Source organism: Hippocampus comes, unplaced genomic scaffold (assembly GCF_001891065.2).
Source record: "Hippocampus comes isolate QL1 unplaced genomic scaffold, H_comes_QL1_v1.1 scaffold41, whole genome shotgun sequence".
Lineage (NCBI taxonomy): Eukaryota > Metazoa > Chordata > Actinopteri > Syngnathiformes > Syngnathidae > Hippocampus > Hippocampus comes.
Genome location: NW_017805153.1, coordinates 3,778,886 through 3,805,227, shown reverse-complemented (window position 1 = coordinate 3,805,227; position 26,342 = coordinate 3,778,886). Strand labels below are relative to the sequence as shown.

Sequence of the window (26,342 nt, the reverse complement as noted above, 5' to 3'; positions counted from 1 at the left end):
TGGGACTGTCTGATTGCAGAAAATCAAGCTCGGGGCTGTGGTGAGTCGTCATTTTCATCCACTTTGAATTTGCGTTGTATCGTATTTTGAGGGCATTAAACATTACCATAGCGATAAGAGTGTTGCGACCAGATTAGACGCTCCTTGTGTTTATTATTATATTTCGAAAACACCACAGTTTTCATGCAGCTCATACCATATGATTTTGTTGTATTAATCCGCCACACCTTAAATGCCGGTCCCTGAAAATATTGTCTGACATAAACCGGTCCGTGGGGCAAAAAAGGTTGGGGGCCCCTGCATTAAGTGACCATAATGTAACGGTGGCACCTGCTTCAAGGACCGTGGAGCTGGCTATATCTGTCCGCTACTGTTGCTGTGAATCTTTTTTTTTTTTTTTGGTGTGTTTTGGCTCTTTTTCCTCAAAGTAACGTATTAAACCTGAGCTGCGTAGGAGTGCTATGCAAATACGTGCCGATGTTATACGGCGTTTTTATTGCACAATAGTCCAAAACAAACACTGCCATGTTAAAGCATGCAAGCAGTCACAGTGATTATGTGAACGGGTAAAAAAAGACCGCTTTCCCACTGAAATTAGCGGGGAGTAGTGATCCGTGGCAACACGCAACCAATTAGCATATTGTCCCTTTCCCATTGACCAACAGAAGGCGATTCTGCGCCCCCCCCCCGCCTCCTCCCCACACCACTTTGCATCTGGTTACGCTGTGATTACGTAGATGATAGTGCGACAGATTTCTTGGTGGTAAACAAAGCAACATGGAAGCGAGTGTTCTTTCTTTTATCATGCTTTTTACCGTCCTCAAAATGGTCGAAAATCAGCGGAGGATCAACTCTTTGCTACTACTGAGACAACAGCTTAAGGGGCGATCTCCTAGCTTCGTTGTGGGAGCGTGCTGTATACGAGGCCTATGACGCGCGATGTTATCACTCACCACGTACCACCCTATGTCATCACGTAATTACCAGGAAGTCCCGTGTTAGGCTTTCACACTGCAAGCGGAGGCGATCCGAGGAGATCACAACCCGCCTCCGATGGCGTGCTGGTGGACACGGATCGACACAGATCGACACTCCTTTCCCACTGCCCAACAAGCGTGTTTACCCGTGATTTTGCGGCAGTGGGAAAGGGGTAAAAATGTCCAAAATGGTGGTGTACAGTGTATGTCATTATTTTGATATTTATTCATCTTAAACTTTTTTTTTCAGGGAGTAAGATGCCATTGACATTTGCACCATTCATGTTTATATACAGTGCCTGACAGAATGAAGGAAAACGAGCGTTCAATGGCGCGTTCCTTTAATAAGGAAAGACCAATTGATTCCCTTTTTTGTGTCATCAATCTTTTCCATTTCTTCAATTCATGTGTTGCGTAGCAACAAACTATTGTCTTTTCCACATTTTCTGTGGGTCAGTATCAAGCACAAATATACATTTCAGTTTAAACTTACCATTTCTTGGATCCAAAACATAAGTAATACAAAAAGAAAAAAAAGCCAGTCACTGCCCTTGTGCAATTTCACTTGACTTGATATTTAGGTTCAAGGCTGTGCGCGTCTCAGATTAGACCAGCAGACAAGGAATAACACAAATATCAATTGTAAGTTTCAAAAGTGTTCAAACTAAAAGAAAGAAACCTTGAGAGGAAACAAATATTTCCTTCTTCTGACTTCACTAAAACAGAACAAAATATTGTCACTTGCACTGTGCAACACAAGTCAAAAATTCACCAATAGTCATAATTTACACAGACCGAGCCCTCAGCAGGGCTAATGTTATGTTTGTGAGGTACATTAACATGAATCTCAGTGATTTGCGGAACGTTAATTTTACCTTGTTTCAGGTCCTACGTGGTTTCAGACTGGGCGTGGAGAGCAAGGCCCGTGTTACAATGATTACAGGCCTTGGTGCTTGGCTTGCATTTCCATCTGAAATTTTCCCACACTTTTGCCAACTTCCCCAGCCGTTTACCAAATAGCTTCGCTTCTGCCTCAGAGTTCCTGCGTGTATCTGACATAAGCACGTTGTGTCCGCTCATTTTGCTTTGAGCATTTTTTTGAGCGTTTTATTTTCTTTGAATATTTGGAGTTCAGGGGGGAGGGGTGTTCCAGGGTCTCCATTGTGTGCGGGCCCTATTCCCTGCGAATAATGAAGGTTGACTGTATTAAACAAAGCCTGGCCAGTCAATCACAATGAGCACGTAGGTGTCAAATAAACAAATAGGTCAGATTCAAAGATCACAGTTACAAAGTCGGCCGTTTCGAAATGAGGCTCTTTAATGCCGTAATGATGTCTAATCAGCAGGTATTTAATCCTGCACACGCACACACCACTCAATATTCCACTATGGCAATCCAAGCTCCCATATGCCCCACTGTGACCAGACATACATTATTAACAGAGCCACATGTTTTCTTGAAGCATCTCATTAACCACACACACACATACACTGTACTTGTTCCGACATCATGCAACCCTCAACCACAAACTGACTGCCTAGTTGAGCATTTATTCTGACTTTTGGACTCCACTTCTTTTAATTCTTACACTTGACGGTGGTCTAAGGCAGGGGTCCCCAACCTTTGAACACTAATAGCCCTCAACCACAAACTGACTGCCTAGTTGAGCATTTATTCTGACTTTTGGACTCCACTTCTTTTAATTCTTACACTTGACGGTGGTCTAAGGGTCAGTGAAGGAGAATGAGAACACTAATAGCAAACAGAAGTCATTGATTGTGCTTGGAAGCTTCTGCATACAAGCACAGGATGCCATCTACGGGGCGGGATGAGATCCTCCATCAGGTATTTACTGGTCAATCTACTCTGTTCCCACTCTCACCTATGGTCACAAGGGTGGTGGGTCATGACCAAAAGAATAAAATACAAGCAAATAAAAGCGGCCTCCGCAGGGTTCTCCTTTGAAAATAGATAGTGAATCACTTGCCCGGGAGGGGCTCAGAGTAGTTGCTGTTCCTCTGCTAACGAGAGAAGCCAGTTGCGAGCCCTCAGCAGGGCTAATGTTATGTTTGTGAGGTACATTAACATGAATCTCAGTGATTTGCGGAACGTTAATTTTACCTTGTTTCAGGTCCTACGTGGTTTCAGACTGGGCGTGGAGAGCAAGGCCCGTGTTACAATGATTACAGGCCTTGGTGCTTGGCTTGCATTTCCATCTGAAATTTTCCCACACTTTTGCCAACTTCCCCAGCCGTTTACCAAATAGCTTCGCTTCTGCCTCAGAGTTCCTGCGTGTATCTGACATAAGCACGTTGTGTCCGCTCATTTTGCTTTGAGCATTTTTTTGAGCGTTTTATTTTCTTTGAATATTTGGAGTTCAGGGGGGAGGGGTGTTCCAGGGTCTCCATTGTGTGCGGGCCCTATTCCCTGCGAATAATGAAGGTTGACTGTATTAAACAAAGCCTGGCCAGTCAATCACAATGAGCACGTAGGTGTCAAATAAACAAATAGGTCAGATTCAAAGATCACAGTTACAAAGTCGGCCGTTTCGAAATGAGGCTCTTTAATGCCGTAATGATGTCTAATCAGCAGGTATTTAATCCTGCACACGCACACACCACTCAATATTCCACTATGGCAATCCAAGCTCCCATATGCCCCACTGTGACCAGACATACATTATTAACAGAGCCACATGTTTTCTTGAAGCATCTCATTAACCACACACACACATACACTGTACTTGTTCCGACATCATGCAACCCTCAACCACAAACTGACTGCCTAGTTGAGCATTTATTCTGACTTTTGGACTCCACTTCTTTTAATTCTTACACTTGACGGTGGTCTAAGGGTCAGTGAAGGAGAATGAGAACACTAATAGCAAACAGAAGTCATTGATTGTGCTTGGAAGCTTCTGCATACAAGCACAGGATGCCATCTACGGGGCGGGATGAGATCCTCCATCAGGTATTTACTGGTCAATCTACTCTGTTCCCACTCTCACCTATGGTCACAAGGGTGGTGGGTCATGACCAAAAGAATAAAATACAAGCAAATAAAAGCGGCCTCCGCAGGGTTCTCCTTTGAAAATAGATAGTGAATCACTTGCCCGGGAGGGGCTCAGAGTAGTTGCTGTTCCTCTGCTAACGAGAGAAGCCAGTTGGGGGGGGGGCTCGGGCATCTGTTTGGCAGGCCTCTTGGAAACCTCCTTTGGTGAGGTGTCCCAGCCACGGAACCGCAGGTGGGAGGCCAGGAAACACTCGACAGACTATGTCTTTCAGTTGACCTGGGAGCATCTTGGGATCCCCCCAAGGGAGAGGGAAGAATGGGCTTTGCTTAAGATGCTGCCCCCTCCACCTTACTCCAGATATGAAGAAGGAAATAAACGGATTGAGGAAAAAAGTCAAAATGCTGTTTGACTTTTAAGGTTGACTCTAAAATATTACAGATGAAAACCTGAACAAAACAATATTCTCTTCGAGACACCATTCATTTTGTTTCCCTCCAACTTCAGCTACTCATCAGCTTATTTTAGCTCAAATCAGTTTAGCTGAAGTCAGTTGATCCATCAAGTAAACAGAGTTTTTCTTTTAGATTATTTTTATTTTAAAATGATCCCGATTTAGACTGGTCTCCACAATGTCGCATGTAGCATCTTTTTATTCGTTCAACTTGTCTTTTATGATGTTCCCTCTAATTTTATCCGACATGAAAATTATTGTGCGAAGCAGTTCACATGACTTTGCTAAACAACAGTAATGTTTCAGGAGCTGAATTTTTGTTTTTCGTGGGAGTCAAATTGCTTTTCTCCCACATCTGCTCATTTAATAATTAATCTGATGATTCAGCCGAAAGGGTTTTTCAATTCTCTTGTCGGGGGAAAACTTCATGACTCATAATGGTTATTACACTGACTTATCAGTCTGTTATATTTTTACATTACATGAATGTGAGAACTAATAAGTCAAATATATTGAGAAAAGATGCGAGGGATGAGCGTGTTGGTCAAAGGTTTGTCCAGAGAGTCAGGGGCCTGTCTGTCAATCTGTCTTGCACCGGGGGGACAAGCTGGGGGATCAATAGGAGGTGACGGATCATGCACCATATGACCTCATCTCTGCTTCAGGGCTCTAGCCCTCTAATACAACACGCACCGCCACAAACTCCTCCCAAAACCATCCTATCAAGGTTGTGCAAGGCAGGTCTGACTGAATTAGCCAAATCTGTCTCATGATAAAATGTGTCAGGGGTTTCAAAGAAAGCTGTGTGTTCAGAGTGTGTGTGTGTCAAGTGCGTGTGTGTCCACGCTCCATTAGCCAACTCTCCTCCTGGCCAGCATATGCAAAGGCTGGGAGCCCAGGCTGGCTCCATCTGTTGGGTTAATGCCCAGCCGCAGCCCTGAGCAGCTGGCCCCGACAAGCTCCGTTAGACAGCACACAAAAACGCACACGCATAAGAGACGCGCATAGTGGAGTCAAGTGATAGACAAGACGCACGCTAGGGAGCTGAAGTCTTTCACACAATGGCTGAGGTACCAGAGCTTGAGAAGGTGCTTGTGAAATTCATTTTGGGTGTCTGAGAAAGTGCGAGATTAGCTGCATGTATTCATTATTCTCAATGGTCAGGCAGCCAAAGGGGGAGAACAGAACAATGTGAGGAAGGGGTGGGGATTATGTCCTTTCAGAAGAGAGGAAGAAAAGTGGGGCAGGGCAATATTTACGGAAACATTACGGGGAAAGACATGTTGGCTGCTTATATACAGTGGATATAAAAAGTTTACACACCCAGGTTCAAATGCTAGGCTTGAACTCAATTTAATAGAAGAAAAATTGAAAATGTACACAAGTTTGCACACCCCGCAATAACTGGGATATATGTGGCTGTGTTCTGTTCAAGCGTGGCTTCATCAACAAAAGCATGTGGGAAAATGTGTTATGGGCTGATGAAACCAAGGTTGACATTTCTGATTCTAAAAGGTACATGAAGCAAGGTGGGCATTAGCATCATGTAGAGGGGGGTGCTTTTCTTCAAATGGAACCGGGGCTTTAGTCATGGGTCGAGGGAATTACGTACACTTCAAAATATCAGTCAGTCAGTGGTCACACAAAAACTTTCAGGCTGATCAGGAAACACCTACTAGTAATTCACGTGGGGTTAATGAGAGCCACTTTAAATGGTGGCAGGTGTGTGCTGACTCCTATTTAACATGGGTTAGAATGTGATCGGTTAATTCCGAACACAGTCACATTCCCATTTTTAAGAGGGTGTGCACACTTCTGCAACCACGTTATATCAGTTATCTAATTTTACTTCCATTTCGAAAAGCAAGCCTCACCTTAGACAGGCCGCCTACGTCCAGGTAAAAGCAGATGAGGAAGACATTCCAAGCCACCCAGAGAGCCGCCCAAACTGCATACTGAAGGGAAAAATAACATCAACGTTACATGTGCTAGTACACAACCTTAATCTTTGTGTGGAGAAAACATGACACACTTTTATGTCACTCATTTTAATAGTGCAAAAGACATGGTATGATTTAAATGTGTTGTGCCTGTGGAATAAATAAAGGCAGAATGCCTGAACATGAATGAACAGCAATCGCGTGATCATGAACCAACCAACATGACTTTGAATTCATCCACTGTATCTTGCTAGATTAAGTATCCTTTGACAAAATTGCTGGTTTGATACTGAACATTAATTCCATGATGTTGGAACATCAAGTGATCACTGAGTCCTCGAGGGACAGGACAATTTAAAGCTCTCAACATAACTCCATGGAAATCTTCTGACTCATGCTGAGTGCTGTGTTATTAATGTGTCAGAGGAAATGTAGACAGATAAACAGCGCTCTGTTGAAAACATACTCTCGATGTTGAATCATGAAAACGTCCCGGCTTGCCAACCTCCCTATTCTGCGTCAAACAGCTTCCTTTTCTTCTCTGGCGTATTCCTCTCTCAGTTTTGCTGATAAAAATGTTCGAGTCATTGCTCGGGAGGGCACATATCCAAACGAGTAATCATCTGACTTCCAAAGGTTTTAATTCTACTTTATGTTTAAGAACAATCATTTAGAGGATAATCATTTTTATGACATGACAATTGCTTGTTTGTAGCAGCTGTTGTAGAAATTTAAGGGGAAATCAAGTCAAAAATGTTCTTGACAATAACGTGTTCTATGTTGCCACTTGCTGCCGACTGAAAATGACATCACAGTTGCTCAGGGCTCAGCTCACGGCCAATCACGCCTCACCTGTTCTCTGAGTTTGGTCATCCGACCTTTGCAAGCTGAGATGTGATTGGTCCTTACCTGAGCCCCGGGCAACCATAATGTAATTTTCAGTCAGCTGCTAGTGGCAGAACGGTCGGTCCTGAACAGGTAAATTTTACTGCTTAACTCATAGTCCACAAATTCAATATTAATCAGAATACAGTGTTTAGACTGCATAAAACATCTTAACAATGTTTGGGTTGACGTCCCCTTGAAACCCTTCGAGTTAGGAGGGCCCGCCGAAGGGCCCTCCGTCATCTGTCAAAACAAATCGCTGATGCACGTCGTCAGCTGAGTACATGTGTGAACATGTTATACATCTTTTAAAAGCTGAGTTTCTGGAGATTTGAATGGTACCCTTCATGTTACAATTGTCGAATTTGAACCGGAACTTGGGGAGACCTCAACCTTTGATCCTGTAGTGTTTTCAAGTCCGAATCAACATTCTAAATCCATTTTCAAGGCAGATTTTGTGAAAAGAAATTAGACGAACATAAGATTCGCCTTTTTCTTCTGTTTTCGAACATCCATAGTTCAGTGACAGGAGTACTTAAACAGATTCTTATTGTATGGGAGAAATATTCATAATGATAAAATTTTGAATGTTTCAAAAAGAGACCAACACAATGATGACACTCCAAATGGTTCAAGAACAGCTACAAATTTACTTTGGGTGCACCTTTCCGTAGACGTTTTTGGCAAAGTTGCCCTCGGTTTCAGGGGTTTTAAGTGAGTTATCAAAATAACATGTCTTTGAATATTCATTCCCTTCTACCGTGATTCTATGCGTGATTATTACGGTCATGATTTGTGTAACAAGAGTGACCTTCACTGTCCAGAATTGTGATGAGAACCCCACCAGGCCCCACAACCGTGCCCAGCCTGCTTTAATTAGATCTAATTACCACAGTTACAATGGTTGAAGGGTGTCGCACAATACACTTACACAATACACCTTACACCAGTTGTCAAATAGTTCAAGTTGAAAATAAAAAGAAACCGTGTAAGACAGTCTGCATGAGCACAATACAGATATACAAGTAAAGAAGACCTGGCCTGTACATCAAAATACAGTGGGGCCTTGGTATATGAGTTTAATTTATTGCGTTGTCACGCTTGTAAATTCAGAGCAAATTATTGGAACAACTTATTTTTCAGCAATGCCACTGATTATTTCAGCAATACAATTCTAAGACACATTCTACATGTGTTAAAATAATGTGGCTTTGTAGTAAAAGAGTGCAGATACCTGACTGGCCTGCCTGCAGTCCAGACCTGCCTCCCACTGAAAATGTGTGGCACATTATGAAGTGTTTAACACTTGAAGATGTACATCAAACAAGAATGGGAAAGAATTTCATCTACGCAGCCTCAACAATTGGTGTCCTCAGTTCCCAAACGTTTATTGAATGTTGTGAAAAGTAAAGATGTAACACAGTGGTCAACATGACTCTGTCACAGTGTTTTTGGAACGTCTTGCAACCATAAAATTCTAAGTTGATCAGTGTGAGCATGACATATCTTGTCTTTGTAGTGTATTCCATTAAATATAGGATGAACATGTTTTGCAAATCATTGGATTCTTTTTTTATGGATGTTTCATACAACATCCCAGCTTCATTAGAATTGGGTATGTATATACACACACACACACACACACACACACACACAATGAAATAATTGTATCCAATACATGCATCCAAATACTGCTACGATTTACTGGGACCAGTTATAGGCACTCACCACCACAACGTAGCGTGGTCGGTACTGTATGGTGCCGAAGAGGCCGAGGATGACAATGATGATGTGGACAAAATTGGCTAGGATCGGCGCCCATTGGTAACCCAGGAAGTCAAAGACCTGTCGTTCAAGTGCCAACACCTGCAGAGCAAGATGAAGAGAAGAGACAAACATTAGATTCAAAACCAATGTTTTTCCTGCTCCTTGGAGGATTTGAGGTTTTGGAAGTCGCAAATACACACACGACGTCACATCGACTGAAAACCACTTCTACTCAGGCTCACGGTCAACAATTCAACACTGAGCCAATCGGGCAGAGCGGTTTGAGTGTTTCTCCTCGAACAGTGGGAGCGTCCCAAGGGCAAGGACTTCAAGCTTAAGAAAATAAACAATGGCAGATGCATTGATTCAACTACTACTGAGCTAAAGCGAAGCTCACAATTTCCTCTTCCTGCCAACAGCCACTCGGAGGGACAAGACTTTATGGTAGAGGCGAGTATCATCCACCAAAATACCACTGAAGGGAGCTTAGGTGTTTATTAAACTACAAGCCTGCATGCAGTGTTTTCACAGACGAACAGTGTGCACAAATAAGCAAGCTAAATCCACTGTACTGAGACCAAAACATCCAAAAGTCTTCCGTGACAAAGAGCATTCCCACATTATTTGTTGTCGGGACTTCATCTATTAAAAACCTTGAATCTTTTACATAATTTCCCACTCTTCCACGCTAATGCAAAGTAATTTGAAGGCTCATGACAGCTGAATTTGCTGTTTGCATCAAGTCACCAGGCATTTGAAGAAAAATGCCAGTGAAGAACAGAAACCATATAATTAGGTTTCCCTTTTGATTCCATTGCATTGCCAATTTGCGTGCGTGCACACGGTGGTTGTTTGCATTTGTGAGAGAGCCTGTAGCGGCACGTTTCTCTTTGTGTACGTCATTTTCAGCCACACTTGAAAATGGATGAGGAGAGGGAGGGAACTTTGCCCCATTTACATTGTACGAGAAGCACGTACACAAACATTGTGTACACAATCGGGCATGCTTCAGTTAAGGAAATGGAAATGTTACCAGGCATCCAATCTTTTTGACAGACAGGGAGGGGGACATTATCAAACAGAGTGTGATAATTAAGAGTGAACAGTCCTTCGCATAGGGAGCGAGGGGCAATAACTTCAGACGCAGTGGAAAGGGACAATAGAGGAAGCAAGTGACCTCCAATGAGAATGAGAACCATGGAACTGCTCACCCAAAGATAACAGCTTCCACTCTGGTGACGAGAGCAAAATGGATGGATGAGAATTGAAAAGTGAGGAGAAAATGTCAAAGTCTAAAACAGACGCAGAGGCAACTCAGAGATTGCAGCTTAACAAAAAATGACTGAGCGCCGTCTTTCCTAATAGGTTCTGTCTATCACCTGGATGAAGACACAGCTTAAGGAAATGGAGTTGGACATCTTTGTGTGGGTTATGCAGGTCAGCAAACAGGGTGCAACAGCAGCAGTTCGGCAAATAGCAAAAGATTTTCAAAAAAGAGGCTTCAAGCCAAGCAATGGCAATCCCAGTTAAATTTTACTGTCAAACTAAACATAGAATAGTAAGAGTATTACACATTGTTTATTTAAAACGAACCAATGGTTTTGCCTTTGCCTTTTGGCAAGTCCCATAGCTTAATGCTAAATTATACTGAAAAACAACATTGAGATGGAAATTGGTACTGCTGAGTCCTGTTATCGATTCCCAGGTACTGAGAACTGGTTCGAATGTAAAAGGTACCCATTTCTAGCAACAACGCATAGACAGATTATGTAATAAAACTAATAAAATCAAATATTTTTTAATCCTCTATGAAAAAAAAAATGATATGAGAAAGTACTGTACTATTCTTCTTCATGTGTGTGTGCATGACCATATTAAACTGCCTCCTGGTGGCCAAGGCGGGCAGACCACAAGGAGCAGCACAATGAACTGGATTGCAACCAGACATTGATGTGCATACCGTTAGATTTTGTTTCCATTGTAAAATCTACTTCTGACTCTTTTCATACAGTCAACTATTACAGTGCCATTTCTGTTGGAGAGGAGTTCTGAAATGGATAAATGGCCTTTGCATTCATTTCACGGAGGAAAGTTGATTTGCAGAGGTGCGCTTCTCTCCAATAAAAGACAATTCAATATGTATCTCGACATACGGGGTGTGGTACAATTCCAAGACGACTTGTTTTAAAGTGGAATGATTCGATTTGGTTTGATTCCATGGGATTTCTTTCAAAGACATCTCACGTCTTTAATTAAAACACGATGCAATACCTCAATATAAGTTAAGTAGAACAATTTGATTCGGTTCGATACACTCACATCTTTTAAATAAATAGAATCCTATTTCTGATTCAATTAATTTTGTTACACCCCTATTTATTTGAATGTTGCCACATGTCACAAAAATGACAAAAGGGTCAGGTTGTTTTTACGTTGGAGATAATGTAAGTTGGTGTCCGGCCAATTTAAACGAAAGAAAAAAAAATAATAAATCTGTAAACAGGGTTTAGTCTGTTTGTCTAGAATGACGTAAAAAGATTGAAAAAATTGGTTCAGACATTATAGAAGTGTATCGTATGAGAGGTGTGCATGCATGCCGAATCCTCCTCTCAATGCTGTAGTGAGCCTCTCTGATCACGGCTAATTCAATAGTCCTTTGAGATGATGGCAATCAATCTTGCGGAGGGAAAGATCTCTCTCACACACACGCACGCACGCACGCACACACGCACACACACACATACACACACACCACATCATTCAAGCCCATATGGCTAGATGACCCCACATCTCTGAGGAAGCAGATTACAGGGGAGTGGGGTGGAAATTGATCACCGACACTCTTCCAGGAGTAGTAAGCCGGCAACATAGTGGCCTGTAAAAGCCTCCTACTGATAGCCTGATGGTGCACAAATGACTCCCTAGAGACTGGCAAGTTGTCTGTGTATGAGTTTGGGTGCCAACTTGGAGGCCTGTTACCCACACTTTGCATTCCTTCTGTAAATACTTCATTTAAATACCACTTAAACTCTCCCGCTGATAAGGGGACGCGCTCATCACCGCTTGCATTGCTTTTAACCAACTCTTGAGAATTCGGCATTGAAGGCTTAATCCAAATGACTTTTAGGGATTACTTCAGGGGCAGTTTAAGAAGCAACAATTTACACTACCTATGGCAGGTTTCTGAAAACCGGATCTGTTTTTGACAAACCACGCAGCGTGTGGCCTGCTCCTACCACTGATTAAAACACAGAACTCTAAGAGCAGGCGCTCGTGCAATGCCATGTAAAAGCTATACAGGGGACTGCACTTGAACTCAGCATCAAGAATTCAGCGGCTGCTTTGGGGGACAAAAAAGCTTTACGTGTGATTACTTCATTTTGATCAAAGGCTTCAACCAGAAGATTATGATGCTCAACAATCTGAAGCCTAAATAGTGCTTCACATTTGATCAGTGTGACAGCCATAAAGCTGAATGCCAGGTCTTATTGCTCGCTTATATTGCCACGTGGCAATTTGGCAATGCAGTCGCAATGTCAAGGGAATGAGATGTTTATAAAAAGTACAAAGCCTAAGCGGTCAAATGTCGATGCCCACACATGGGTCTGCATAATACATGGAACTAAAAGAAGTCTGTACTAGAGGGTGACACGCGAGTGGATTTTCACTCCCGTCCCAGCCCACTCCCACAGTAAAAATGCGGTCTCATCGCAGTCCTGGACCAGAGCAAAAACAGCAAAACAATTTTTAAAAAAAATCATGACTCCCACTTCCATTAGGCTCCCATTTTGGTGGCCAGTTAACTTTTTATCCTGTACCTTCCCAATCCCGTGATTAAAGGTATAGTTGACTGCGATCCCATGGGAACCCTGCAATATTCACGAAAACGCTTCTGGTCTGAAATAGAGTTTGCAAAACTCTATCGACAACTATTATCGATGAGCAAATGAAGGTTTTTTTATGAATCTGTTTACCTTGTTTAATTTTAAATTCTGTATATCAGCCTATAAGTAAATATGCTCTGATGTCTGTAGTCCTCAGTGCAAGCATACCGATGATCATTGAATCAAAATAAAACATTTGCAAATATCTGCTTTTACTTTGAAAAACAATGTTCAACATCGTGGTGTATTTTAACGTTACAGACCAAACCGGTGACTGAATCAGAATTTAAATGTGTGCATTCTGTGCAAATTTGAATTAATGTCCCGTTTTTGAATAAAGGGATGGATTTTTTTTTAAATTGATTTATCAAGTAAACAAAATAATCAACAGATTAAGCACTTATTATATTAATTGTTGGTTGCAGCCCTTGTCTGTCGTGACTTTGGGGAAACCCTGTATGATTGACAAATACAGTTTAAAACTAATTAGTAAGGATATCAAATGTATCTCAGTCAAAAATAACCGCCAAAATTACCAAAGTATTTTAGGTCTATTTGTGGTACGAGAACAATCAACTATTTTCCTAAAACTTACACTGAATGTTTTTATCTTTTTCAACTTCAAATGCGCCAAGCACAGATCTCCACCTAAAACGTCAACAGTCTCTACAACAACACAACACCTGAAAATGGATCTAAACGCGGTGAAGGGCAGGAGAGGACCACCACTTTCGGACGGAACAACAGCAAGCACAACAATTGGATTTTTAACACATTTTTAGGAGGACAGTCTCAGTGGCTGATGCGCAAAATCTAATTACATTTGCAAGTAAATGCCAACCGAGTTACCGGATGAATTTCATAACAGCTGTTGTCTTCCAAACTGAACCGAAGAGGAAGATAATGACAGACAAACATTGAATCACAGGTCTGACGTTTCTTTTCCCGAGCTTTCCTTTACTTGGAGCTCCCGGCAGGCAGTTCAGCATTTATCACACGTCGCTCCAATTTTTCATGTTTGGCTTAAGTCGTTAGGGCCAGCCTGTGCGACTAACAATACCAATCTGTATGTGTGGCCAATTTGATCGACGGACAGATAGGAGCCTAAGGTGGTGCCTGGTCTCACATAAAGCCGATACGGGGATTAAGAAGCAGGCAGTCATCACGAAGCACTTAGAAAAGTGCTCACAGTATGAGATATGGTCTTTGGGGTCAAAGCTGCGAGAGACGATCTTTGTGCTTTTCTTCATTTAGGTGTCGTGATGACAGAAAAATCAAAAGGTTACCCAAAGGGGATGTCAATTCAAGAAATGTTCTGTACAATATGGTCTATGCACCTCCACTACTCTAAACAGGGGCATTCTGATTAATATTGCATTTGTGAAATATGAATTAAGAAAAAAAAATCCACTCATTTTAATTCACCTCAGGGGGTGGCATTTGGCCACTTGCTATCAACTGAAAATGACATCACTGTGCCTCAGGGCTCCGATAATGACTGTCACGGTTCACCTCTTCTCTGTGTTTGCTCACGTGACGTTTGCAAACTCAAATGAATGAATGGAATGGAGATGGACAAAAACGGGTGGATTTGCTTAATTCATATTCCACAAATGCAATATCCACCAGAGTACCTTGTGGGGGCACGTAGAACATATTCTGGCAAGGAACATTTCAGACTCAACGTCCCCTTTAAAATATACACTTTAACCTACACATTAACATGCGATTGTGTGACTGCTATGGTGATCCAAATCACAAATAAATTTAGTTGCCTAATTGTCCCATGAGATCTTTCACTGGTCTACCAGTCATTATTTATCTTGAGGCACTGGCGGCCTAATGAACCTCGGTACTTGGTCACAATAGGTTTGCTCCCTGCAGTGTTGTTTTCGCTGACAATGACGAAATTATTTTATTAACGATAACGAGGCGACGACGAGCAAAACTGGGCTCTTTGATGACTAAAATGTTTTCGTTGACGAGACGAGACTGGACGAAATTGTTAGCGTGTGGTCTGTCAGACGTTCAAAACGCACGACATCTCTTCGTATTGTGCATGTATTCTGTCCGTCAAAAAATATCAGCAATGCTACTGCAACATATCCCGGATACAATCGTCGAAGTAACTGAGGGTACTCGAGGTCTCCTATGTTTTATCTTCATGTTGCCTGCAGCAAACAAGATTCTAACAGTGGAGGGGGCAGAAAAATGTTAATTATTAGAGGTTGTATTCGACGTCGCTGCATCAAGAGAAGTAATAAGCTGGAATGTGACACAAAAACACGCAAAGACAACGTAAAGCTTTTACTTCTTTTCATTTAGTTACCAAACAGGATTTGACAAACCTAACATGGCAGTCATCCTCAAATTGGTGGATAAACCACACACCGGCGCTGAAATGAAAGCAGTCGACATCGGCCTGTCACCCCCCCCGAATCTCGGATAAATTCAAAACGGTAAGACGCCACCTAACTCACCTCAATTAACAGGCAGCAATTTGACTCTGACAGAGTAAATTCTCATTATGACTCGCGGCAGCTGCTCCCCTCCAGCTGAGTGAGTCAGTCAGTGTTTTAATACATCACCAGAGGTTATGAACAACTTAATAAAATATGTTGTAGATTCGGCCTGGTTGAGCACACATCACAATCGGAGGGAAAAACACAAGTACCGGTACTCACTACTCATAAAACACACGTGAATGCCCGTATTATTGCTTGACAGCCGGAGGATGAATGTTGTTGAGCCCTTCAACAGAGTAGAGTCTGCCAAGGTAGTCATCCAGGTTGCTGGTGCTCCCAAAGCAATTTCTGTGATGCCACCCGAAAACAAATGACACTGCTACAACCATTGAAATGGGAAAAGAGATGGGCTTGCAAACCGTTCTAGTTTCATCTCCATTATAAAGTAAAATTGCAGGGGCACTGATGTGGAACACACACACACACACACACACACACACACACACACACACACACACGCACACACACTTATTCAACCATGCATGTGCATGGATGCCCGCACACCGGATTTCCCTAGCAAAGGTTATCTCATCAAAATTAATGATGTGGTAAATTGATGACATTAAAAGTGTAAATGGTCATATGGGGGTGAGGGGCCGGACACAGACGGTATTTCCCAAGAACACACAAGTCATTAGAAGAGGCCTGAAGCCCAGGAAGGCCACCACCATCTTCGCTCAGGACCAAACTGCATTTCAAAAGTGATTTAAGCATGTTGAGCAACTGGCAAGAGAAGGTGTCTCAGGCCACCTCTTGTGTGATCGGAGACCCTTCAGATCTCTCTATACAAAAAAAAAATTCAAACCACTTTTTACATGTAAGCCCTCCAACATTCTGCATGTCTCCACAGTGTGACATTGTCACATTTACACCAGGACTTGGGAGCTGCAATATGATCAACATAGAGTCATGTTGATTTCAAATCTTGACGCGCCACAAAGATACTCAAGACTGGTTGCATGTTGGGTGGGACGCCTTGATGGTGGTGAAAAAAAGTGCAGGAGCTATCTTTGGAATTACAGTTGTCCAGAGAAAAGGATGTGTACTCGGCCCCATGTTTTAAAATGCAACCCCATGGTCCTGTCAGAATGCACATGCTGCTTTCCAATTCCTAAATCTCACGATGACAGGTTTCCCATAGACTCTGCATGTTATTAACACCGCAAACCAGTTAAGCAGGATTCTGGGGAAAAAAAAGAAAAAATACATATAAAATGCAAGCAATTCTACCAAACTATGCCGAGGGGTGTTCCCTTGCACGAAGGCAGGACCTACAATAAATTGGACATGGTCAAGATAGTTGAGGATTTTACTTTTGGTTTTTATTCTGAGAGTTGATTCATTTTGAGGTCGAGGGAGAGAGAGACAGAGAGAGAGAGAGAGAGAGAGAGAGAGAGAGAGAGAGAGAGAGAGAGAGAGATCAGAAAGACAGATCTAAAGATCAATGGATAGACTTTATTAATTCAGTAACGGAGATCAATTGTGAACTAATAATTATCCAGAAACAGTGTCAGTGTGGCTCCAGCACTGAACATTCTTTACACATTCAAGCCCACGTAAAATGATGGCACATCAGGGGCGTTGCGGGTGGTCTACGAGTCTGAGCGAGAGTGCATTTATTATGCAGTCACCTTGCCTTGCACACACACAATAGGCTGTTGTTCAAACAACATTGTTTGGTGGCGCTAATGTCTGTTCTTCAGCGGATGATGAGGATGTTGACCTAACACAACAACGCCTGGGTCAAGACCATTCAGAACACAGAATCGGGGGTCTGAAAAAGAGCGCAAAGGGATTACTCACTGCAAGACCTGGCGAAATGCTTTTTTTCCAGTGAAAGATAGGTGAAACGTGTTGTATTTAAGACCACAACAACCGAGACCAAGACATTATTGAGACCAAGACAAGATCAAGACTTTTGGAGGTCAAGACCGAGACCAAGACCAAGACTGTATACAATGGCGCAAAAAGGGGGTCTGCAACATATGTGCCGCATAAAATAAGAAGGATAAGAAAACCTTCATTTCTCTCCCAATGGAGAAATTCCCAATTTACAGCAGCAAAATTATGAAAGCGAATGAAATGCGACGCTGCACCAGAAGGGGCACCAAAGCGATGGGAGGAAGATTATTTCAAGTAGGTATTTTATGTACTTAACGGCTGTTTGTTCACGTGGAATGATGTGATCAATAACAGAGGCACGTAACTGATTAGGCGCCTCTCTGCTCCGGGACCAGCACCTCCTCTCCTCTCGCCTCCTCCCTCTACACACAGAGAGAAAGAAGTGCTCCAGCGCGCACCCCCTCAGGCACGCGTTAGAGCGCGAGTGGTTCCATTTGAAATGTCTGATGATGGAGAGCTGAAGATGGAGAAGCGAAAAAGAAAACTCTCCAGGCCACAAAATCACAAAAGAGAGAGGAGGAGAAAAATGTAAGGATTTTGCAGGAATGAGAGACGAGGGGCATTGTTGCTGCTTCTCCTGCGTTCACATGTTGATGGTAGAAAAGATGCCTGACGGCATCGGAATTAGGCCAAACAAAAAAGATAGTGTGTTTCCGGTAACATGAAATTTCAGCGTAGGGTCGGTAGGTCGGACAAAGTTTTTTTTTTTTTTTTTGAATCTTTTTTTTTTCCCATCAAAAACTTAAACATGGCACCGGTGGGGAGAGGGCCCCGATGCCGGCCGCGGCCCGGCCTGGACTAGAGTAGCATAGACTCGGCGGACGGTGAGTCGACGAGCGCGCGGACGTGCGGGTCGGCAGGGTGGGCGGTCGGGGAACGCCGACGGGCGCCTGACCAGGGGCGGGGGAGACGGGCGGGACTGGCATGGCAGGTTAATGGAACACAAAATTGTCCCTAGGTGTGAGTGCGAACGAAAAAAACAAAAAACAACCCCCCCACCCCCCAGAAATTCAGAATCATGATTGTACCGAAACTGAGATATGAACATCCAAGATATTAATATTGAAATGAGGACATCAGTCACAGACCTTGCCACGCTTGTGATGCATGCGTGAATCTCAAATCAGTCGACCACATTCCCCCTTCCAAGTTTGGCATTGATCGACAGTCAAAAGCAGCACATGGCAATCGTTTCGTGGAGAGTAAGAAAGACGAGAGACACAAGCAGAGGGAGCGAGGGACACACAAAGCCGCACGCAAGGAATCAACATCCGTGTTCGTTCTTAAGTCTATATGGACGGTACATATATATTGGTTTTTTTTCAGAGCATTACATGACCATATTTATAATTTAAAAATTACCCATGGATAAAAATAGCAGAGCATTCATGCTATTCCTAATTAATTCATTGACTCCCAACATCTTTTTGTGCATTAATAAATAGTCCATCCATCCATCCATTTTCTACCGCTTATCTGGGGTCGGGTTGCGGGGGCAGCAGCTTTAGTAGGGAAGCCCAGACTTCCCTCTCCCCAGCTACTTGTTCCAGCTCTTCCCGGGGTATTCCGAGGTGTTCCCAGGCCAGCTGGGAGACAGTCTCTACAGCGTGTCCTGGGTCATACAACATAACATATCACATGGGAAGCCTCAAAACGCACACATCACATCGCCATGTAATGAATCAATGCATACAGAACCATCGTCCAAGCCACACATCCATCCAAATTCGGAACCACTTATCCTTACTATCCTAACCACGGTCGTGAATGGACAAATTGATACATGACATCACACACCTTGATGCAGTTGACACATGCACGCACATAAACCCAATAAACACTTCTGTTGTTGCATAAAATTGTTGATCATCAAAGCACGGTTGCAGTACAATGTGAATTGAATCATTTTTCATTTTTCGATGACTTTGTTCATGTAATTGGCTGTCAATCACTTCTAATGAAACAAAATACACTTTCCATATCCTATTTTGCTTTTTCTTTTAAAAATGCATAGATTTCACTGAATCTGTTGTCATGTTCGTATCGTTAGAGATGTCTGGCAAAAAATATATTAAATTTTAGCCATGATCACACAGCCCTAATTTCTCATTGAATTCCCTTTATACAATACCAGTTTTGTGAAGCTTGACCCAGTAGTTTAAATTTGGTGGGCCAGAGCTCCAAACCCCTGCTCCAATTGACCTACATTTTGAGATTTAGTGCTGTGCCATCACTATCAACAAGTACAGTTTCATTAAAATCAAAATCTGCTTGGTAGAACGCACTGGGTGATTTGATATGGAATAACCCCAAGACAAGAACAAAGAAAAATGCCTTTGATTTCAAGATGAGACCGAGACCTTTAAGACTTAACTAATAAACAACAATCTTGTGGTGCCCTGAGACTTTTGCCTGAATATAAATATCAAATATCAGGACTGTGTCAAAAATGTTTTCATGTCCACTTGTTCGAAATTGTTCCATTTTACATCTGCTTGGATAATTTCTATCGGCCTGCCGTCTAGTAACTGCCAACGGCTGAAGGGAATATAGCGGGAAAAATATTAATGATGTTATTCAGAATGTGATGAATCCAGAGAGGCATTGTGTAAAGTTAATGGTGGTAAACCAATTACTTTCTCATTTCCGATGGCCTGCTTACGCAATCCAGTTGACTGTGCCAAAGAAATGGAGTTCATGATCAGTGACCAAAATAAATCTATATTAGAAAACAGATGCACTTAAGCTATCCCTGCTTTTACCGATGCACGCCGTTCAAAAAGACACTTGGTTTAGCAATTTGGGTTTACTAGTAGCATTAATTCGAACAACTTGGTCGTCGGTCAGCCGGTATCATTACCATGCAACTTGCTTAATCTTAATTACAGCAATTCAATGGGCTGATCTCAGCAAGTTGTCATTGGGCAGAGCAGCGTATGAGTGCGACTGCCAGCACACTCGCAGATGAGCAGAGCGGGTGGAGGGCCAAAATGTTGACCGACATACAAAATGCCTGATGAATATTCAGCGTCAATTATGAACGGTCTATTGAGCAAAAGAATTAGCAGCAGAAGCACGGTGTGGCTGTTTTTTGGGGGGGGGGGGGGGGGGGGGGGGGGGATAACACAGCCTAAACCCCTTGTAATGTGTGGGAGATGACAACATGCCAAAGGATAACGTCTAGCCTTTAGAGACAATGCTATTCAGGATCTGCTTCACATGGGAAAAACTTTCTTGGAAGCACTTTTGCTGAACCCTCTCGGAGGCTTCCAGTACAAAGTTAATTTGCTAGCTGCTCCACATCATCAAAAATTGAGGAAAAGTGGACTGTCTGACTATTAGGAGTTTCCAAAGCTGCCTCGGGAATACGGACACCTTCTGCTCGTCACATATCAAATAAAATACCTTCCAGCTCTCTGTGCATTTCATTCGTGCTCTTAAGATGTGTATGAAGCAGTACTCCTTCTCCCTATATCAAGGCTTATGCTTTCATTTCACATTTTAGGCCATTAACTTCAGTTTGGATTACACCGCCGAGTCTGTGGGTGTTCTCTGAGGCAGCATCCATCAAAGTTTGGCTTCTTCAGTTATTTGAATCACTTGAATAATTTGAATACGAAAAAGGGGTTGAAGCATCAATTTTTGACTCATGTTACTGCAGTCGCACAAACAACTCCGCAAAGAAATATCTAAAGCACAGGAGGAAAGGTTCCACAAAAAAAAGTTATCCAACTGAAAATTCTATTAGGTATCTGGATAAAAATAGAAATATACTTTGTTTGGTTAAAAAACAATTACAAATACAGAACACCCCCCCGCCCCCACACACACACACACACACACACACACACATATAAGGAACGATGAACTGGCTTTTAATTTTTCGATAATCAACCTTTTATTCTTAAATTTCAACTGTTCGTAGCAGCATGATATTTCCTCTTTAAAACGCTGAAAGTCATGTGAGATTTTGAACAAATCTCACATGACTTTGGTCCACCAGATGAAATGTTGTCAGGACCACTGTTGCGATTTTGCTGGCTAAAACAGCACACCTGAGTAAGCATGGTTTATTAATTAGAGATCGTAGGAACAACAACTTGTGTCATGCAGTCACAATCAAGGTGTGCAGTCATTTAGGTCTTTTAAGCTGACTTTGAAAAGTAATCCGACAGCTCTTGCCAACCTACATGGAGCATATCGCTGAAGGCTGGCAACGACATTTTAAAGATCGAGAGAAGCCAAAATTGAAATCACAATTTGAATTTTGATGAATCGTCCAGCCCTATACTGAGGAGCAGAAAAATGATTAGATCACTCCTGTTTCTTCAGTGACTTGTTGATTTTAAATGCCTGGTACAACTACTTGACTAAACTTTGTTTGGACAAATGTAAAGAGGACAACAAAAATGGATCAGAAGAGTTGATATCAAGTCATTTTCTGTGCTCTTCTTGATAACAACAAAAATCACTGAAGCTCTAACTTCAACAGCTATGGTACTGTACTGGAAAACCCCCAGTGCTTTTACATATTCCATGCTTTCTTTTCTGTCACTTAGTCACATTATACACTTGATAGTTATATTAAGCATTAAAATCAACCCCCCCAAAAAAAAAAGAAAAACAAGGTGGTGTCTTGTATTTTTTCCATGACTGTAGACTGGGTAACCCATTGGCCAGTGAACGGCTAGCCAATTCTCAACTCATTTGCTGGTGCCCACGTCACTCACCAGACCAAGTCCTGGTTTTTAAAGCCAGATACACCCAATCCAACAATAATAAAACAATAATATCAGCACCTTATTATCATGTTTAATAATGCAACACCTGTTTTCATCTGATTACTTGAATAATGGATCGGAACATTGAGAGAATACGAAAAATATTTGAGAGCTGCAACCCTACATCCTGCTATTTTGAGGTTCTGTGTTCTGAGCTAACACAGTAGTCCTGCGCTCTTACGCATGAGTGGACAACACAATTGACTGAAAACCCACCATGACCAACGCAAAGGGCACCTTCATCAATCATTCCTGACTTACAATGATCTCCACTCATACTATGTCATGACAACTCGCTGACATTCGCAGTGCAATGCATTTTGATAAGGTCCCTAATATGTCCAAGGTTTCCATGTCAGGTCAATTTAAGGTCAATTGTTAGCATAATACGAGCTCTTCTGAGTACAAACAGATCATTAAGCAGCCCAAGCTTCTTGGCCGCTCTCTGGGATGGATTGAGGTTCTGACAGGGATCCAGGAGTGCTGTCTGCAATAGTTAAGCTGCCGAACGAGGAGGGAACGGTGGCTATTCAATCAATACAGCCTCATTATCAGATGCCTTCGGTCACGGAGAGTAGGGTCTCAGCACTAGGCCCACTGATGGAAAGAAAAAAAAAAGGCCCGGCACAATTCAGTTAGACGATGGGATGGCTGGGATGGCAAACGAGGTTTGATCAAAGCTCTCAGCCCAGATAATTAGCACACGAGGTGCTTCACAGGAGCTATTTTTACATCTGAGCGTCCGTCTATGCTGTTTCGTTCATTTTCGTTTAGCCTGTAATGGTCTGGGAATAACCTGGCTCATTGTCAATGCATAGGTTTCCTCAGAAGAAGCCCCATACTTGCTTGTACATTAATGCGAGCGCACACGCCCATGTTTAACCCGGTTACCTTTTAAAGGTCATACACAGTTTAACACGACCCCTTCTCCTAGTTTCAACTCATCAGAAATATGCAAGCATGCACATGTGTGTTTCAGCAGACAGGAAGTGTCAGGTCATCCAGAAATAGCGCTTTGAGGGGAAAAAAACTGTTCCCTGGAGTCTTCTGGGACTTTTCAGGCAGCTTGCTGACAGTTTCATAAACCTCTTAACAAATGGCCCTTCTCTCTAATGAGGTCTGACGTCTGGGAGGGAGGAGGGGGAGGAGGGTGAAGAACAGGTGTGTCCTTAAAAGATGGATTCAAAGTTTGTGCATTCTAGTGATTGGGTGTGCCAATGGGGTCGTTAAGCCTATTTGAGAGTGGATGAAGCTTCCCGTAAATGTTCTCAAGGCCCCTAAACGATTTTGTTGCAATTATTGCATTGATTTTATTCAGTTATTTTTTTTTGTGTATTTGTTTTTGTTTTGTTTTTTTTTAGCCAAAAAAAGTTCAATATTACGTAGCAACAAGACAATTTTAAATCCTAGCCTAATTTACCATTATTTATTTCATAGTACAAAGTGAAGAGAACTTGTCATGCCTTGTTACCCAATCTCTTCCACTTAGTCGAATAGAGAACGTCCTTATCACCGGACATCCAGTCTATGATCTCCCTGCGACTCTGCTTCCCCTATTCCCCAACAGTTTTTCTTGCCGTAGTACAGACAGATGATTAGAAGCAAAAAAGAATGAGAAGGATGGACAAAAGAAAGATTCTCAAGAGCTTAAGTCTTCATCACTGCTGGTAGTAACAATTAGTTAGCTCCAGCCTAACAGCAGAAAGTCCCATGCCACTGCTCACTCGACTGTCAATTAGTCTGTACATCATTGTGAAGCTCCTGAATGTTCACATGAAGATGAAGATGAAGGATGTTTGAGGGTGAACTCGGTGCATAAATACACTCCATGAAACAGAAGCAGAGTTCAATCAATAACGGTTTTCATCACTGGATAATAACAATGGACTAATAATATCATTCCTCCATCCATAGTGAACTGGGCATGAGAGAACCATTTACACATACTAGAAATATGAGTGCAAAGGCTGTCATTTGTGATGAAAAGTCTTGGAAACATATTAAATATCAAACTGCAATTCAAGCTGTGAATGATTTTTATTACATTATTCATGATTAAATGCTCAGAGGAAAACTTTTCTCTGTAATTTCTTTTTAAATGAAAATGATGGGCGTGGCTTACTTTGTCACAGCACAGTGAGCTTTGTTTGCATGCACTCTTAACAACTTTTTGGGGAAAGATTAAAGCTGTTCACATATGTTGGTGTTTCTGTGCATTCCCTGGGGGGAGGGGGGGGGGGGGGGCTAAGCGCTCCCTGTTCAAAACTTAGTGCCACCCCTGTGGTGCACTATCCAGGAAAGGGGCACAATTCGAGCTTTCAAACTCCGAAATAGACAAATCGAAAGGCCGAAAATGGGTCACGTTGTGTCACAAGGTGTAAACAACTCATGCGCTGTATAGCTCAAAGGAAGAAAGTGTTCTTTACAACATAGAGAAAGGATGCAGGGCTGCATGTGCAGCATCCACTTGGCCCCCATTTGACCTCACAAATGAAGACAGAAGGATGTCTTCATCACCTGCTATTAAAATGTTAACTTGAGAGCGCTGTGGGGAAACAGGCTCCATTTTAATACAGCCATGAATAACATCCTACAAATCAACTACTGAAATCCTAGTGGCTAATCATGCATGATTCCCAAATATGCAGGTTTTATTTCTTAAAAAAAATAATGCACGACAAAGCATACATTTTGAAATGGAAGTAAGAGCATCTCTATCATTCTCGCCAAGAGACAGGTGCCTACTTCATTTTGTTCAGAGGCAATGGTGTTTGAGATGCTGCTAAATTCCCTCACAACATCAAACCACATCAACCTGAATCATAAAGGAAATCAACACAAAAGTAATGTCCATTGTTCTCTCGTTGCTCTCTCTGTCCACCCTTTGCCCCTGTAGTTCAGGTTCTCTTCAAGTTTCTTCTGAAAAATATGAGTGTGGTTCTTCGCCTGCTCAAAATGTAAAGTGCCTTGAGATAACGTCACTAAGTGGTACCATATGCCTAAAATTGACTTAACAACAGCAAACCAATTAAAACAAAAATCACAAAAGAAAACAGATGACAGTCAAAAAAAAAATCTAAGTAACGTCACATCTGTTTCTTAATTGTGTTCTCAAAGCTTATAACTTTACAGTGGAGTTTAATTGCCATCTCAAACAAAACGTGAGATCATTAAGGTGTAACTTCAAAGGCAAAAGTGATCATCATTCAAAATATGTAATACACTGAAAACAACAAAGAACGTTCACTTACCAGTTGTAAGGTGCAAATAAAGATGAGCGTGCACCGGCCGCTGCAGCAGCCCATCGTGTCTGCCCTCAGCGACGAACTCTGAGCCGGGAGAGAAACACTTTGAAAAGCCGCTCGAAGATGCTTCAAATATACCGAGCAAACTTAGTCTTGATGGGAAAAGCGGAGTCTCATGTCTCGTCTTCTCGTCGGGCAGACTTTTTCCAGCAAAGACCGCAATAGCGCCGCACTAATCTGGGGGTTTGTGCCTGCTTGGCTGAGGTGACTGGCGGCGAGACAACGTCGTCTAGCGGAGCGGTGAAGGGAGGCGGGGCCGGTGTTAGTGGAGCAATCAGCCTGGGGGCTGGGATCGTAATTGGGGGCGTCAACTGGCTTTCCCAGCGTTCTATTTCAAAAGCGACACAACAAAAACCATTCATTTTAATTTGTCGCTTATGAGGAAATGTGTCTTTCGTTGGACGATTTAAAAAACTGTTCAACGAAACGAAGAATTTGTCAAGTAGCGACTGGTGTCTATACAGTACCTGCAAAGACACAAAGCCATTCAATTTACAAACTACAGCAGCCTTCCTCAACTGGCGGACCGCGATCCACGACCAGACCGCCGACCTCCTCTGTCCGGACCTCCTCTGTCCGGACCCTCGGCAAATTGCATAAAATAATAAATTATAAAGTGATTTTTACGTTATACATTTTATATTTGTGGACTATAATCTGCGCATTACCGCGATCGCTTGTTAAAATTATCCGTTTTATTCTTTGCGTGCACTAACAGATGTATTGCAGAGGACCGCAGCAGCGCGACTGTGTTGTATAATGTTTGACTAACTGGAGACCCTGGCTGAGCAGGGCATGTCGGCGATAACGATGCGCTGATTGGCTCCTCCGAACTTAAGGTGTGCCCATACATAAGCGTCAGCACGCGTCTATCCCAACACACACGCATTCAAAATGGATGATTGTGTCAG

General features: G+C 42.4%; 1 protein-coding gene across 1 annotated transcript in view; it reads right to left on the bottom strand.

Annotated features, from left to right (window-relative positions):
• Positions 1–25,699, bottom strand: part of nkain4 (sodium/potassium transporting ATPase interacting 4) — a 53,969-nt gene extending 28,270 nt beyond the window's left edge. Inside the window, exons 1-3 of the mRNA XM_019868508.1 lie at positions 25,378–25,699; positions 8,996–9,133; positions 6,317–6,397 (exon numbers count right to left, since the gene is read on the bottom strand). Of these exons, the coding sequence (XP_019724067.1) occupies positions 6,317–6,397; positions 8,996–9,133; positions 25,378–25,431 (273 nt within the window). The 5' untranslated portion in view covers positions 25,432–25,699. The remainder of the gene's footprint in view (positions 1–6,316; positions 6,398–8,995; positions 9,134–25,377) is intronic.
• Positions 25,700–26,342: the final 643 nt, after the last annotated feature.